The sequence below is a fragment of the Anabrus simplex genome, chromosome 2 (assembly GCF_040414725.1).
Source record: "Anabrus simplex isolate iqAnaSimp1 chromosome 2, ASM4041472v1, whole genome shotgun sequence".
NCBI lineage: Eukaryota > Metazoa > Arthropoda > Insecta > Orthoptera > Tettigoniidae > Anabrus > Anabrus simplex.
In genome coordinates, this window is record NC_090266.1 from 332,249,590 (window position 1) to 332,266,811 (window position 17,222).

Below are 17,222 nucleotides of genomic sequence, written 5' to 3' on the forward strand. Positions count from 1 at the left end.
CCGCATCACCACAGTCACAGGTTGAATATATTACAGTATGTACAAGAGAGAAAAATAATATACTTACAGTGCAACACTCAACCTGCATAGTTTCAAATGCAAGTTTCCTTTATCAGCATAACATAGTATACCATTTGTAGGGACCTCTTATTTTTGCGAAGGAGGGTGGTTTTTTCTCAAATTCTTACATATTGTAAGGTAGACCCAGTATAAGTGTTCATTAATGTCTATTATACAATTTGCGAGCATTCTGTGGTCACAACATATTGTGGATTTGAGTCATTTTACCATTATTTTCACAAATTTTTATGTATTCCACCATTTTTTATGAATTTCTATGTAATTCACCATTCTTTTTGTGATTTTGGATCAATTTTGCATTGAAAACTGCATTATATCGCAGGACATCATCCACTAATTCATAGCAGTGTCTTGCAGTTCCAGACATTGAAGTTGATTCCTACACTATCAAGCAATTTGACTAAGTTTATATGCATGCTATTTAAACCATTTGGTTCCAGGAGCCTATATTTAATGTTCATACATTTTCTGATCTGTATAACATTTCTTTATTTATTTTTGCATGTGTGAATATATTTTGGTGTAACTTTAGAATTTTATCGAATGGTGATCTAATCATCATCATCATCCTCATTATTGTCCCACTCCAGTCACCCGGGCGTGATTAACAAGACTCCTCCACTCCTTCCTGTCTTTCCACTTTTCCTGCTCCATTACCTTCTACTGATCTAAATTGTGTTAAAATGTTTTGAATATTTTCAATAAACTTCCTGCATGAATGTCTTGATTGGAAAAGTTTCCATACTGTGTGCAGTATTTAATCCAGAATAATTAAGCATTTACTTCTGTATGCTAATCTGGCAATAAATGGTTTAATTTTTGAGCAGAATTAATGTTAATATAGCAAAACGAGTTGTACAGAAATTTTGGCCACACGCGTTGCCATTGTTAGAGTTATAAATTTTAGGCCTTTGTAAGCTTATGACATTTGCTTTATGATTCATTAGAAATTAAAATTATCTAAACTTAGTTATCAACTTTATTTACTACTTTACACCTTCTTGTCTTGTCTTTTTTAAACCACCTTTTTGTACCACCTTTTAATTTTTAGCCACTGGTAATATAGCCTTTTATTCACCACTTTCTTAGGGTGCCTAATCATTTGTTACTGTTAGCTAATTAGTTAATTATAACCATAGCCATGTAGAGAAAATAAAATGTTAATACCATTTTATGAAAAACGTGTTCCGTTTACTACAGAGTGTTCCTGATATTGAGGGCTCATCAAGATAACTTTGTTAAAGATATTAATGGTGATGAATATCTTGTTCTTCAACAAAAGATTTCTGTGTTAATTTGTGGGAGAGTGTCTGTGTGAAGCTCTAGCATAAAAGATAAAACATTTGAGTGTTCTGAAAAGGAGCAAGAAAATTGAATTTGTATCCAGAAATACCATGAACTTCTCCAGCCTTGTGATGTGGTTTAGAAAAAAAAAAAGGACTAAACAAACATGTGGGCATATAGTTACTTTTATGTTGATTAAATTGTTTTGTATCTCTTGGAGGGGGGTAATGAACAAGTATAGAATTCAGCAACTATTACTGTAAAATTGGCAGCATTGGTTAATGCATAATATCTTAGTAGATTGAAATTATTTTGATTTGAGCTAATCTACCTTCTAATCATTTGTAAGCTAGTAACTGAATTACATTGTATGTTATTTTATGATGATGATGATGATGATGATGATGATGATGATGGTGATTTAAGTGAACTTATATCTGTATTTTAGGTATGCTATTCCCACTGAGCATGGCAGAAGGTTTGAACGACTAGCCAATGGATTTTTTCCTGAACAGTTAAAATTATGCCCAGCATTTTTGAGGCATAAGATGTCTTTAATTTCACCGCAGGTTTTGAAGAAATACTCAATACCTTTCAATAAGGTAAGAAAGAAATATTAATTTCTTTTGTGTACTGGATACATCAGCTTATTTTCCAATTAAGAGGATCCTACATGCACATACTGGAATTTAGGGCCCCTTTAAACAGTCATCATCATCAAAATACAGGCATTTATACCTTTCGTGATTGCTTCACTTCTTGTTACTTCTTCAAGAGGAAGTTCAGCATGTTATAAATTTGCTTAATTGCTTAATGTTTTGCATACTGTTAAAAATGCTCTGGTCTGTGTATTCGTTTTGATTCATTTTCTACATTCTACTCATTTTAATTCTTTAGGTTAATGTTTTGTGGTCTGTTTGTCAAGTCGGACAGCCTGTATTGTTTTCAAGACTGCTTATGGCAGCTATGTATGAGGATGGTATGCGCGAGAAAGTAGTGATACAGGGAGGTATGTATGAACAAAGATGCCAGATTTGGAAAAGAAAATCACTATTCCTGACTTAGCCCATTCCCGTGCAGTGATGGAAATTTCCATCATGGGTCTTCGGTCTGCATTTATACATTGATGGAAATATCCGTCATGCTGCGGAAGTTCTTCCTCATGGTTGCCATGGATATTTATTGTCTTTCAGTAATGTTCACAGTGTACTTTAGAGATGTCGATTGTCGTATGATTCCATTCCCGCTTTTTCACAGCCTGCTTGATTGTTATTTCATTATCAAATAAGTTACGAAAGTTTGTCATGTCATTTGGCGTAAGAAGGCTTACAAAACGTCATGGCTAACTCATACGATGTTGAACGTGATAAAATAGTACGTTTTTTAGAGGACATTGACTACAATGACACTTTCTCTGAGCTAAGTGATGGTGAATTATCTTCAGCGAATGTTAGTGAAAGTTCAAGTAAATTAGAGTGTGATATTAGAGAATTCACATCAGTTAGTAATGAGCCTAACCTCCAAAAGTAGAACTGGGTAGTGACAGACAGTCTAACGAAAAGAAAAAAAAAAATCCTGCACTACAAATGGTGAACTGAATACTTGCGTAAGACAAAAAATGGGTGAGAATCCAGGGAAGGTTGACTTTTTGAGTGATTTTCTGTCTCAAGAATTCTGGGAGCTTGTTAGAAACAAAACAAATGCTTATGCTGCTAAGATACACCAGGAAATCGATAATAACCCTAATAATACCAAAACTTATGATGAAGAAAAGCGGTTTCCAGTTACAAATTATGAACTGAAGGCGTATGTGTATTTGTGTAGTTTGATGTCCCAGACTAAAAAGCCTTCAGTTCAAGAAAACTGGAACAAGAGGCAGGTTCAACAAACACCATTCTTTCAGAAAGACAGTTCAAGAGCATGTCTAGATTTTTACATTTTGCTCCAGATTCTCCACAGAACACCAGTAATAAATTGAGGAGAGTCAGTTCAGTATTACAAATTTCAAAGAGTATATTTACCTGGGAAAAAGTCTATATTGATGAAAGTCTAATGAAGTTTCAAGGGTGGTTGTCCTTTGTTCAATTCAATCCTTCAAAATGGGCACGTTTTGGCATCAAATTCTGTAAAGCTCATTCTGAAACTGGATACTGCTGGAATTTCAATGTTGCTGGGGCAGGCGATGCCTGGAAATTGCCATGTAGTGAGAATGTTGTGCTTGAACGTTGAACGAGCTGCTTGGATAAGGACGTACCATTTACATGGACAATTGGTACAGTTCCCCAATCCTTTTTATTGAACTGCTTGTGCATAACACCAATGCTGTTGGAACTCTACGTGAAAACAGAAAATTCATGCCACCACACTGTACAAAAACTAAACTAAAGAGAGGGGAAATGGCTTTTGCCACAAAATGAGCTGTCAACAGTGCATGAAAAAACATATTTTGTTGAGACCACAAACAAAAGGAGGAAACTTGTCCTAAAACCAAATATGGCTGTGGATTAAAATTTTGGAATCGGTAGTGTTGATGCACATGATCAACGCCTTACTTCATACCCACTAATGAGATAGTATGCCAACGGTATAAAAAGATATATTTCTATGTGCTTGATATGGCAATGTTGAATGCTAATGTTATTTATCACATGCTGAATCCTAACAAGATGAAATGTTTTTCGAGGTTCAGTACTGACATTGCAGAGAAACTTTTGGAACAGGTTGTTCTCTCTGATTACTGGACCAGGGGTAGGCCAAGTGCTGCAAGCACACCCCTAAGATTTCAAGCTAAACATTGGGGGCACTTTTCTGTAAAGATAGAACCCACTGCAAACAAGAAGAACCCATCCAGAAGGTGACAGTCGCCAAAAAAATACTGAGGGAAGGAAAAGGCGTGAATCCTGCTATGAATGCCAGAAGTGCTAGATGGTACGGCTTTAAGCTCTACCACACTGTGTTGAACTATTGTCATCTGTAGTTCTGTTCGTTGTTGAGATAATTTGTTACAAGTGTAGTGATAGTTTTCAATGTAAATTAAATGCCGTGCATAGCCAGTTTGTTCTCTGCAAAATTGCATCTAAGTTAGTTCAGTAGTTGTTCAGTAATAAGCTTGAGAGTATTCTTCACTTCCTCATACTTAGATGTTCTACTGTTGTCAAGAGGGTGCAAGTGCATGTAAGTCTTGGTCTTCGATCTGGTTTCTTCATTTGTACTTTGCTTAAGCTAAATTGATTAGCTTCGATCTGGTTTCCTCATTTGTACTTTCTTAAGCTAAATTGATTACAAGTTTGTTTAGGTAGCCACATCATTATCTTTGAGGCCTGTAGCACTCGAAATGACTTCGTAATAGCAACACAGGATATACTTTACAAAAGAAAATATTTAAAAATCCTCCTTATAAATACAAATCAACTCATCTGTTAGATGAAGCAAAGTCTAAACAAGTTTCAGCCGAATCTCAAGGTCATCTTCAGTAGCAGAACAGTAATTACATAATACACAAACAAATTAAAAATCGTAATGAAGTGAAGTGACAATGATCATGATTAGTGAATTAAAAAACATATTGAGGTATAAAGTCCTCTTGTCTAATAGATCGTTCTTGAATTGTCAATTAAAACTGCTGACTGTTAAAATGAAGACACTGCTGAGGAGTGTAGTGAGACCGTCAATACTATGGGTTAAAACGTGTGTAACATCTGTAATGAGAAAAAGGAAATATGAGTGGATGAAAAACAAGATAAAAAATAATGTACAAAAAGAAAACTCATATAACTTACTTGTAAACAAAAGTTGTCGTCTTGAATGGAGATGACCTTGTCAGTCTCAAGTCACTTTGCCTGTGTGTGGCTTACTGTGTATCTGTATCGATGTGGTTGGGAGGGGCGATGGAGGGGGAGAGGGGCGAGGAGGGAGGGACGATGTGAATCACAGAAGGAGAGTGTTGATGGAAGGGCGGGTCTTGTTCTAGAATGTCGGTAGTGAAACTCGTTTTTACTACTGAATTGATCACAGATGAGCGGGACAAAGTTTTCCAATAAAATATTTTTCTTTTCATTGATATCATTCAAGTTGTATATGGGATTGTTATATTGGTCGATATTTTGTGGGTAGGAGATAGGGATCTGCGCTCAGATGGCCTTCATTTAAACCGCAGTGGTACGTATAAGTTAGGAAATTTGTTTGGAAGGGTAATAGGGAGGTACATTCAGGGAAACGGGATGGCCTAGGGAGCGGTGATAAGGGAACAGGGAACTGGAAATCAAGTAGGGCTGACATAAAATTGTTAGTGCTGAACTGTAGAAGTATTGTAAGGAAAGGAATAGAATTAAGTAATTTAATAGATATATATTCACCAGATATTGTAATAGGAGTTGAATCATGGCTGAGAAATGATATAATGGATGCAGAAATTTTCTCACGGCACTGGAGTGTGTATAGTAGAGATAGGATAGGAAGGGTGGGAGGGGGAGTGTTCATTCTGGTGAAAGAAGAATTTGTAAGCTACGAAAAAGTTAAAGATGAGACACATGAAATTCTAGGTGTAAGGCTCATTTCTAAAGATAATAGGCAACTTGATATATTTGGAGTGTACAGATCGGGAAAGGGTAGCACTGACGCGGATTCAGAATTATTTGATAGGATAGTCAGCTATGTGGGAAACGACATGGAAAGAAATGTGATTGTAGCGGGAGATCTGAATTTGCCAGATGTCAATTGGGAAGGAAATGCGAACGACAGAAAGCATGACCAACAAATGGCAAATAAGTTAATATGGGAAGGACAGCTGATTCAGAAAGTGATGGAACCAACCAGAGGGAAAAATATCCTGGATATCGTGCTGATAAAACCAGATGAGCTCTATAGGGAAACTGAAGTAATAGATGGTATTAGTGATCATGAAGCTGTTTTTGTGGTAGTTAAAAATAAATGTGATAGAAAGGAAGGTCTTAAAAGTAGGACTGTTAGGCAGTACCACATGGCTGATAAAGCAGGCATGAGGCAGTTTCTAAAAAGTAGCTATGATCGGTGGAAAACGGTAAATATAAATGTAAACAGACTCTGGGATGGGTTTAAAGAAATTGTTGAGGAATGCGAAAACAGGTTTGTACCATTAAGGGTGGTAAGGAATGGTAAAGACCCACCTTATTATAATAGAGAAATAAAGAGACTAAGAAGGAGGTGCAGACTCGAAAGAAATAGAGTTAGAAATGGCTGTGGAAGTAAGGAGAAATTGAAGGAACTTACTAGAAAATTGAATCTAGCAAAGAAGGCAGCTAAGGATAATATGATGGCAAGCATAATTGGCAGTCATACGAATTTTAGTGAAAAATGGAAGGGTATGTATAGGTATTTTAAGGCAGAAACAGGTTCCAAGAAGGACATTCCAGGAATAATTAATGAACAAGGGGAGTGTGTATGTGAGGATCTTCAAAAGGCAGAAGTATTCAGTCAGCAGTATGTAAAGATTGTTGGTTACAAGGATAATGTCGAGATAGAGGAGAAGACTAAGGCCAAAGAAGTAATAAAATTTACATATGATAACAATGACATTTACAATAAGATACAAAAGTTAAAAACTAGAAAAGCGACTGGAATTGATCAGATTTCTGGGGATATACTAAAGACAATGGGTTGGGATATAGTACCATATCTGAAGTACTTATTTGATTATTGTTTGGTCGGAGGAGCTATACCAGATGAATGGAGAGTTGCTATAGTTGCTCCTGTGTATAAAGGAAAGGGTGATAGACATAAAGCTGAAAATTACAGGCCAGTAAGTTTGACATGCATTGTATGTAAGCTTTGGGAAGGCATTCTTTCTGATTATATTAGACATGTTTGTGAAATTAATAACTGGTTCGATAGAAGGCAATTCGGTTTTAGGAAAGGTTATTCCACTGAAGCTCAACTTGTAGGATTCCAGCAAGATATAGCAGATATCTTGGATTCAGGAGGTCAAATGGACTGTATCGCGATTGACCTGTCTAAAGCATTTGATAGGGTGGATCATGGGAGACTACTGGCAAAAATGAGTGCAATTGGACTAGACAAAAGAGTGACTGAATGGGTTGCTATATTTCTAGAAAATAGATCTCAGAGAATTAGAGTAGGTGAAGCTTTATCTGACCCTGTAATAATTAAGAGGGGAATTCCTCAAGGCAGTATTATCGGACCTTTATGTTTTCTTATATATATATAAATGATATGAGTAAAGGAGTGGAATCGGAGGTAAGGCTTTTTGCGGATGATGTTATTCTCTATAGAGTGATAAATAAGTTACAAGATTGTGAGCAACTGCAACGTGACCTCGAAAATGTTGTGAGATGGACAGCAGGCAATGGTATGTTGATAAACGGGGTTAAAAGTCAGGTTGTGAGTTTTACAAGTAGGAAAAGTCCTCTCAGTTTTAATTACTGCGTTGGTGGGGTGAAAGTTCCTTTTAGGGATCATTGTAAGTATCTAGGTGTTAATATAAGGAAAGATCTTCATTGGGGTAATCACATAAATGGGATTGTAAATAAAGGGTACAGATCTCTGCACATGGTTATGAGGGTGTTTAGGGGTTGTAGTAAGGATGTAAAGGAGAGGGCATATAAGTCTCTGGTAAGACCCCAACTAGAGTATGGTTCCAGTGTATGGGACCCTCACCAGGATTACCTGATTCAAGAACTGGAAAAAATCCAAAGAAAAGCAGCTCGATTTGTTCTGGGCGATTTCCGACAAAAGAGTAGCGTTACAAAAATGTTGCAATGTTTGGGTTGGGAAGAATTGAGAGAAAGAAGAAGAGCTGCTCGACTAAGTGGTATGTTCCGGGCTGTCAGCGGAGAGATGGCGTGGAAAGACATTAGTAGACGAATAAGTTTGAATGGCGTTTATAAAAGTAGGAAAGATCACAATATGAAGATAAAGTTGGAATTCAAGAGGACAAACTGGGGCAAATATTCATTTATAGGAAGGGGAGTTAGGGATTGGAATAACTTACCAAGAGAGATGTTCAATAAATTTCCAATTTCTTTGAAATCATTTAGGAAAAGGCTAGGAAAACAACAAATAGGGAATCTGCCACCTGGGCGACTGCCCTAAATGCAGATCAGTATTGATTGATTGATTGATTGATTGATTGATTGATTGATCTCTATAAATATTCTCTAGTATATTAAGTAAGGGACCTTTCTGTTCGTAATGCAGGATCTTTAAATCTTGATCAATTGTTGTGTATTTATGATTTTTCTCTACAATGTTCGCTCATGGCTGAGTAGCGATTATACTTTAGGGCATTGAGGTGTTCAGAGTATCTTACATTGAAGCTGCGGCCTGTTTGCCCAATATAGGTTGAAAGACGTGATTGGCATTTTAATTTGTATATCCCAGAGTTTGAATATTTTTGGTGGCTGTTGACAGTATGAGAATTAAAAAACGTTTTCGCATTGGTGTGAACGGTCTTGAAAGCTACTTTTAACTTGTGTTTTTTAAAGATGTTTGAAATAGGATATATGTTATTATTATTATTATTATTATTGAAGGTAAATGTGGTGAACTTCTCTTTAGGGGAAGATTCTTTTTCTAAGGTGGTCTTGGGTTTACTTTTAAATTTATTGAGAATTTTGTTCATGAAAGCTTTACTGAAACCATTACCTTCGGCTATTGCATAAATGGTGTTGATTTCCTTTCTAAAATTCTTATGGGATAACGGAACATTGAGAGCTCTGAAAATCATACTATTGTAAGCTGTCTTCTTCTGTGTCCCTGGGTGTAGAGAAGTTTGGTGGATTGTGTTTATTGTGTGAGTGGGCTTCCTGTAAATATTAAAAGAAAGGGTTTTGTTCTGATTGCGGGTAATAGTTAAATCGAGATAATTAAGGGAATTGTTGTTCTCAGATTCTATTGTGAACTTTATGTGCGGATCCATATTGTTAAGTAATTCAAGAACGGTGTTGTTATCAGTAATGTGAGAATCCAGGATAATAAAAGTATCATCCACATACCGAGTCCAATGTTTGATCCCATTAATTTTACCTATAATATGAGTGTATTCAAGAAAATCTACGTAAATATCAGCGAGGATTCCCGAGGCCGGTGACCCCATAGGAAGACCTTCCTCTTGGTATATGATTTTGTTAAAAGTTCAGGCTCACGTCAGTAATAGACTCGATAAGGTTTTACTGAAAAAACAAAGCACTCTTGATAAAGAAGTTGAATAACTTAATAAAAGCTTCCCACAATACTCCAAACACGCAGAATTATGCGGAATCGAACATTTTTCACCCGCCGGTAGTGAACCTCAGTCAAGTTGACCTTGATCCTAAGGACCTCAAGATATTGAATAAGGGACCAAAACATAACTGGGATACATCCTTCAACCACGACGATTTAATTATTACGTTGGCTGAATCTGAATTAGCGGTTAATAGCTTACCTACAGACGTTCAAAATGAGGTTAGATATGAAGTTAAGCGAAAGTTACTTTCTTCCTTCGATCTGAGACATGCCGGTACTGGTAAACCCAATAAAGAACAAGTCACCAACATATGCAATCTCAAAAAGAAAATTAAGGATAACGATTTAATAGTAACTAAAGCAGATAAAGGTAATGCTACTGTAGTTATGAAGAAAAGTGACTACGTAAATAAAGCTCAATCCTTCTTTACTAACAGTAACTTTAACGTAATAAAAAAAGGATCCCACTAATAGAATACAGAGAGAACTGAAAGTTTTAATTAAGAACCTTTTATTCTTATTTAATGTCGTAGAAAAATCAAAATTGATCATCATGTATCCCAAGTTACCTACGGCGAAAGCGTTACCGAAGATTCACAAGGCGGATGTCCCCATAAGGCCCGTTATTAACTTCAGAAGTAGTCCGACGTACAAAATATCCCAATATATTCACTATTTTCCTAAAACACATTACTTCTTTCAAGCTAACACGTCAGTTACAAATTCCCTGGAATTCTGCAATAGAATAAAAATCTCACTGTACTGAAACATTACACCCTTCACTCCTTTGACATAGTCAATATGTACGCGTATGTACCCGTCAATAAAACCATCGAAATAGTAAAAAACAACCTTTCCAAATTCAGTAAATTGACCGTAGGGGAGATAGAAGAGTTTGTTCAGATTCTCAAGTTCACATTAAATAATGGGTCCTTCACTTTTAACATCATCACATACCAACAGGAAGGTCTTCCTATGGGGTCACCGGCCTCGGGAATCCTCACTGATATTTACGTAGATTTCCTTGAATACACTCATATTATAGGTAAAATTAATGGGATCAAACATTGGACTCGGTATGTGGATGATACTTTTATTATCCTGGATTCTCACATTACTGATAACAACACCGTTCTTGAATTACGTTTTAACCCATTTTTACGTTTTAACTCCTCAGCACAGTGTCTTCATTTTAACAGTCAGCAGTTTTAATTGACATTTCAAGAACGATCTATTAGACGAGAGGACTTTATACCTCAATATGTTTTTTAATTCTCTAATCATGATCATTGTCACTTCACTTCATTACGATTTTTAATTTGTTTGTGTATTATGTAATTACTGTTCTGCTACTGAAGATGGCCTTGAGATTAGGCTGAAACTTGTTTAGACTTTGCTTCATCTAACAGATGAGTTGATTTGTATTGATAAGGAGGATTTTTAAATATTTTCTTTTGTAAAGTGATAACCGTCAATACGGAATGAGATTTATAACTTGCAACACAGGATATATACCAATATGATTGCATTTGTGTGCACGGTAATGCCAATGTTCTGAGAACTTTTGAAACAGGTTGTTTTTTTCTATTTTAGAACTCCATTTGTTGGACTGTTTCTTTGTTTTCTTTTAATTCTCTTTCACTAATCTGTAGCTCTTGCTATTATTACGTGCATGTTTTTATGCTCTTAAACTTGTTTTTAAAATCATTTTTAGAATTAAAGACTTTATTTCTATTTGACAAATATTGGAGCCTAAGACTTGCAGAAAGGTAGCAGAACATTCATTAGTAGATGAATGATAATGAAATGGAATACAAATGTTCGTGATTTTAAAAATTGGGTAGAAAAGATAGGAAGGGGCAAGGAAAGTTAGAGCAAAGAGAAGAGAAGAGACAACAAACTGGTTCTGCAATGAAGACTTATTTACTTCATGCTCTAGAGTGTGCAGTACCAAACCAAACCCCATGGCGCAACAGCCCCAAAGGGCCATGGCCTACCAAGCGACTGCTCCTCAGCCCGCTGGTGAGCACGATGGGTCATCTCGGCCGTTATTCTTGGCTTTCTAGACGGGGGCCTCTATCTCACCATTGGATAGCTCCTCGCTTATTATCTCGTAGGCTGAGTGGACCTTGAATCAGTTCTCAGATGCAGGTAAAAATCCCTGACCTCACCGGGAATCGAACCCGGGGACTCCGAGTAAGAGGCAGGTACGCTACCCCTACACTGCGTGGCCTGCTTAAGTGTTCAGTTCGTGGGGTAAAATAGGTTTTACCAAGATTGCTTGGGATGATGATAAAAATTTAACAGTCAATGTTGTTGACTTAAAAAAGGTTGGGAAGTAATTGTTCAGTCTACTCTTACAAAGCAAATGATCAATTCATGTCACATAAATTTCTGGCAGAGTAACATTAAGGAAGATAGAAGATTACTGCTACAGAGAGATGTCAAATAGTCAGGCTGAGTGGTTCAGATGGTTGAGGCGCTGGCCTTTGACCCTGGCTGAGTCCGGTGATATTTGAAAGTGCTCAAATACGTCGGCCTAATGTCGATAGATTTACTGGCATCTAAATAACATAACATTAAAAATATTATTATATGTCGGATATTTCCAGATAGGAATAATCTGGTAAGAATAAAGGATAACAAGAAGAAAACTCAACATTGATGTTTTAATTATAATATTAGAGAATTTTATACTCTTTCCAAGTAGAAATGTGAAGATGTGAAAAATTGCCCAGTAAATATCTTAGTAAACACTACACAAGACTGTTACGCATTGTTTATGCCAATATTGTGGATACATTGACCTTCACTGAAATGGATTAAAGAATCAAGAGCACTACATTGATTTTGGTGGACATTATTCATATATTACAGGGATATCTTACAGGCTCACTGGAATACAGCTGCTATTACAGTTTTCACTTCTGTGGTGTTCTTCCATATTCAGCTCAGTCTGCTCCGTATAATTGCGTGACACCAATTCTATTCTAGAACGTACCATGAGTCACAATCCATCCAATGCTAGCTATGGCAGGACCGGGCGAGTTGGCCGTGCGCGTAGAGGCGCGCGGCTGTGAGCTTGCATCCGGGAGATAGTAGGTTCGAATCCCACTATCGGCAGCCCTGAAGATGGTTTTCCGTGGTTTCCCATTTTCACACCAGGCAAATGCTGGGGCTGTACCTTAATTAAGGCCACGTCCACTTCCTTCCAACTCCTAGGTCTTTCCTATCCCATCGTCGCCATGAGACCTATCTGTGTTGGTGCGACGTAAAGCCCCTAGCAAAAAAAAAAAAAAAAAGCTATGGCAGGAGGTGTAAACAATGCGCTCTAGAGCTTCCTCATGACAAACTTGTGGAATATGTGAATAATGAAAGAATTAATGTTAGCTTTCATCAATGGCTTCTAGTGAGATTTATTTGTATCAGAAGCAGTACATCATATAAATTGTTAGTTAAGAAAGAGAAATAATTAAATAGGCCTAACTGGTAAAAATCATACAAGAGGTACATTCATAGTAACAATTATATCATATCGCACCAGAATTTGGCAAGATCTCGATCATTTGGTGTGGCCTTCACTAAATCTTGCATGGTGCAAACGAGAGGGCAGGAGTTGCATTTAAGGAGGTGCGCCATGGTTTGTTCTTCTCCGCAGACACAGAGGGTTGACTCTTCAGATAGACCCCACTTCTTCATATTGTTCTTAGATTGACCAACCCCAGACCGTAGCCTGTTCATACTCTTCCATGTAGACCATGACTCTTCATAACCGGCTGGAAGAGTTTCAGATGGATCCATCCATCCATTGAGATGAAGGTTTCTGGATCTCCAGGAAGTTAGTCTTGATGATTGAGGTGACTCCGAAAGGCACTCAGTAGAATGAAGAAAACTTCTCCTCGATTTCAGTCGTTGTTGAGCAGGTTGATAATCATGTAATGGATGTGTTTGGGAAATGTCTACTTTAGATATTTCATGTTTGGCAGCTACTTCACGTCTAATATCTGGAGGAGCATTGCCAGCCAAGCAATATACTTTATCACAAGGTATAGATCTTAGGCAACCAGTTATAAGCTGGCAAGTTTCATTTAAAGCAATATCTACCTGTTTGGCATGACATGATCTATACCAAGCAGGGCATACATATTCTGCTGCAGAGTAACTGTGCTAAAGCAGTAGTTCTCATTGTTTGAGCTTGCATTCCCCAGCTGGTACCGCATAACTTGCGAAGAATAGAATTTCGTGTAGATACTTTGTGTTTCGTGTTAAGACAATGTTGTTCATACGTGAGTGCACAATCCAGAGTCACCCCTAGATATTTAGGTGTTGAGCAATGATCCAAGAGAGCACCTTCCCAGAAAATCTTCAGTTTTCTTCTTGCCTGTATAAAGTGAAAAGTGCAAACTTGCGTCTTCGAGGTGTTAGGCTTTAGATGGTTTTCTCTGTAGTATGGACTCAGTTCATCTAAGGCTTCCGTTAGTCTTCGTTCAACACTCTCAAACTGATCACCCTGGGTGACAATAGCTCGCTCATCTGCATTAACGAAGCTTTTTGTTCCTTTTGGCAAGGGTCGATCATTCGTGTAAATATTAAATAATATTGGAGACAAAACACTATCTTGGGGTAGGCCATTCCTGAGGTTCTTCCAACGACTATGTCGCCCTTGGAAATCTACAAAGAATCTTCGATTTTCAAGAAGACATCGAAGAAATTCAGTCAGCTTCTTGTCTTTTGTCATCTTATTAAGTTTACTCAACAGAATTTGGTGACTAACTGTGTCATAGGCCGCAGTTAGGTCGATGAAGACTGCTCCAGTTATTTTCCGATTTTCAAAACCATCTTCAATATATAGGGTAAATTGGAGGATTTGTGATGTGCAGTTCTTCCCTCTTCTAAAACCAGCTTGTTCTGGGATCAAAAGTGGTTCAACTATTTTTGTAAGCCTTACCAGAATCATTCGTTCTAAGATCTTGAATAAATGACAGAGCAAGGAAATTGGTCTTATAGTGAGATGGTGATCACAGTGTCATTAAAAACCTGCAAATAGCCACAGGAAATATCTTTACCGATGTAATAGAAATAGGCTACTTGTCTAAAAAACTAAATAGTTATGCCCAACAGGTTTATAACTCATGACCTTACATTCTGCTACCTGAAGGGCATGTCAACATTCATAATGATTTTGTTGGAATATTAATAAAATATTACAGGGAAATCAAATCAAATCAAAATCTCTTTATTTGCAAATGAGGTGTCTACCTCAGTGGCAAATGGTACACTAAAATACATTATTGTCAAGCACTAAATATGAAATTAACGAGAGATGAAAATTTTCTTAAAATACAATATTATATAATTTACGCTAACAATTTTTTCTATTAAACACACAGCTCATCCTTAATAAATTTACATTGTTTACAAAATTCTACTTATAATATCTCCTCTACTACTTACAAATATAGTCAACTGATATACAGTATGTGGAATTACTTCAAATGATACTGTACAACTGGTATAAGATTAAAATTTACATTGCATTTATTTACTTTTTCTTTTTTTACCCATTCTGGAACCTAAGTAGCATAACGACCTGCTACGTCTTAACCAGAGCCCCTTTTACCACCATTTTTCAGAGTTCCTGAAGGGCCTTCACAGCTACCGTAGCGGTCCCAGGGGCCTCGAAGTCCCCACTTTGGCTGTCCAAACTCCTTAGACCAGGGGATGGAACTAATTTATTCACACACATTTTTTATTTACATTAACCTGCACTGGTCGAATGTCCTCTAACATTTCATTTATTTTCTCTGTTGCTGTTCATTCTCTTTTTGAATATCTGTACAGATTTTGGAAAAGGATCAAACACTACCCCTGGTAAACTGTTCCACTCCTTCACACCCTTCCCAATGAATGAACATTTACCCCAATCGCTTCGGCTAAATTCCTTCTAATTTTATATTTGTGGTTAGCCCTGCCGATTTAATTATTTTCCAACTGAAGCCTCTCACGGATATCTCCCCGTGCTTCTTCTCCTGTATAGGCTATATATAATCCTATAAGTCTAGTGTTCTCCCTTCTCTTAAACTTTCCCACCCTAGTTCCTTTAACATTTCTGATACACTACTCTTTCTCCTGAAATCCCCTGTTACAAATCTTGCTGCATTCCTCTGTACATTATCTATTTCTTTTATTAGGTATTCTTGGTGAGGATCCCAAACACTGTTTGCATATTCCAATAATGGACGAACCATACTTAAGTAACTTTTCTCTTTTAAGTCTTTGTTGCATCCTTTAAGTAGCCTCATTATGACATGTAACGATCTGTATGCTTTCCCAACAATGTCATCCACATGACCCTTCCAATGCAAATTACTTTCAAATCTTACACCTAAGTATTTGCACTTGCCATCTTTTGGGATAACTACCCCATCCAAAGTATATTCAAATTCAGTTTTAAAACTCCTGTTTTTAAATGTTGTAACAGTTGATTTGCCTCCATTAACCTTGATGTTATTCTCTTCAACCCATTGTTGGATACTCTCAAGGTCCCTTTGTAATTCTGAACAATCCTCAATGGTATTTATTTCCCTATAAACAATTATGTCATCTGCATATAATCTTATTTTTGATGTTATATTGTTCCCTAAATCATTTACGTATATTAAGAAAAGTAACGGACCGATTATACTACCCTGTGCAATTCCCTTCCAAACGTTCTTTTCCTGCGATACGTTAATTCCTACTTTGACTTTCTGAACCCTTGAATTTAGAAATGTTTTTACCCAACGTGTAACCCATATGTCCAATCCTATTCCCTCCAATTTCTTTAATAAAATTCCATGAATTCTACTCTATCAAAGGCTTTGGAAAGATCTATGGCTATGCAATCTAACTGGCCTCCTGAATCCAATTGATCTGATATGTCCTGTTGAAATCCCACCAGTTGTGCCTCACAAGAAAATTTCTTTCTAAATCCATACTGGCTCCTCATGAACCAATTTTATCATCACATATCTCTCTGATGTACTTTGATATTAAACTCTCCAGTATTTTACAAACTACACTGGTCAGGCTGATTGGTCTGTAGTTCTCTGGTTTCCTTTTATCACCCTTTCCTTTATAAATTGGTATTATTATAGATTCCTTCCATTCCTTTGGTATTACACTATTATTTATGACATAGTGTCCGGCTCCATGGCTAAATGGTTAGCGTGCTGGCCTTTGGTAACAGGTGTCCCGGGTTCGATTCCCGGCAGGGTCGGGACTTTTAACCATCATTGGTTAATTTCACTGGCACTGGGGCTGGGTGTCTGTGTCGTCTTCATCATCATTTCATCCTCATCACGACGCGCAGGTCACCTACGGGTGTCAAATCGAAAGACAAGCACCTGGCGAGCCGAACATGTCCTCGGACACTCCCGGCACTAAAAGCCATACCCCATTTCATTTATTATGACATAGTCAAAGAGAAATTTTAAATAAGGCACTATGTACCACCCCATTGTCTTTATCACCTCCCCAGTAATTTGATCACTTCCTGCTGCTTTTCCTGTGCTGAAGCAGTTGGATTTCTCTGCAAATATCTTCATTTGTGAATGACAAGCTTCTTGTTTCCCTCTGTGTCTCTCCCTCTGTATCTT

General features: G+C 37.1%; 1 protein-coding gene across 11 annotated transcripts in view; it reads left to right on the forward strand.

Moving 5' to 3' along the window:
• The window catches only part of LOC136864113 (uncharacterized), a 929,406-nt gene that overhangs the window by 202,312 nt on the left and 709,872 nt on the right, over positions 1–17,222 (forward strand). For all 11 annotated transcript variants that reach the window (XR_010859273.2, XR_010859274.2, XM_067140697.2 and 8 more), the window contains exon 6: positions 1,814–1,967. Coding sequence is in view for 9 of the 11 variants with exons in the window: in XM_067140697.2 (XP_066996798.2) it covers positions 1,814–1,967 (154 nt within the window). In the remaining 2 variants the exon portion in view is untranslated. The remainder of the gene's footprint in view (positions 1–1,813; positions 1,968–17,222) is intronic.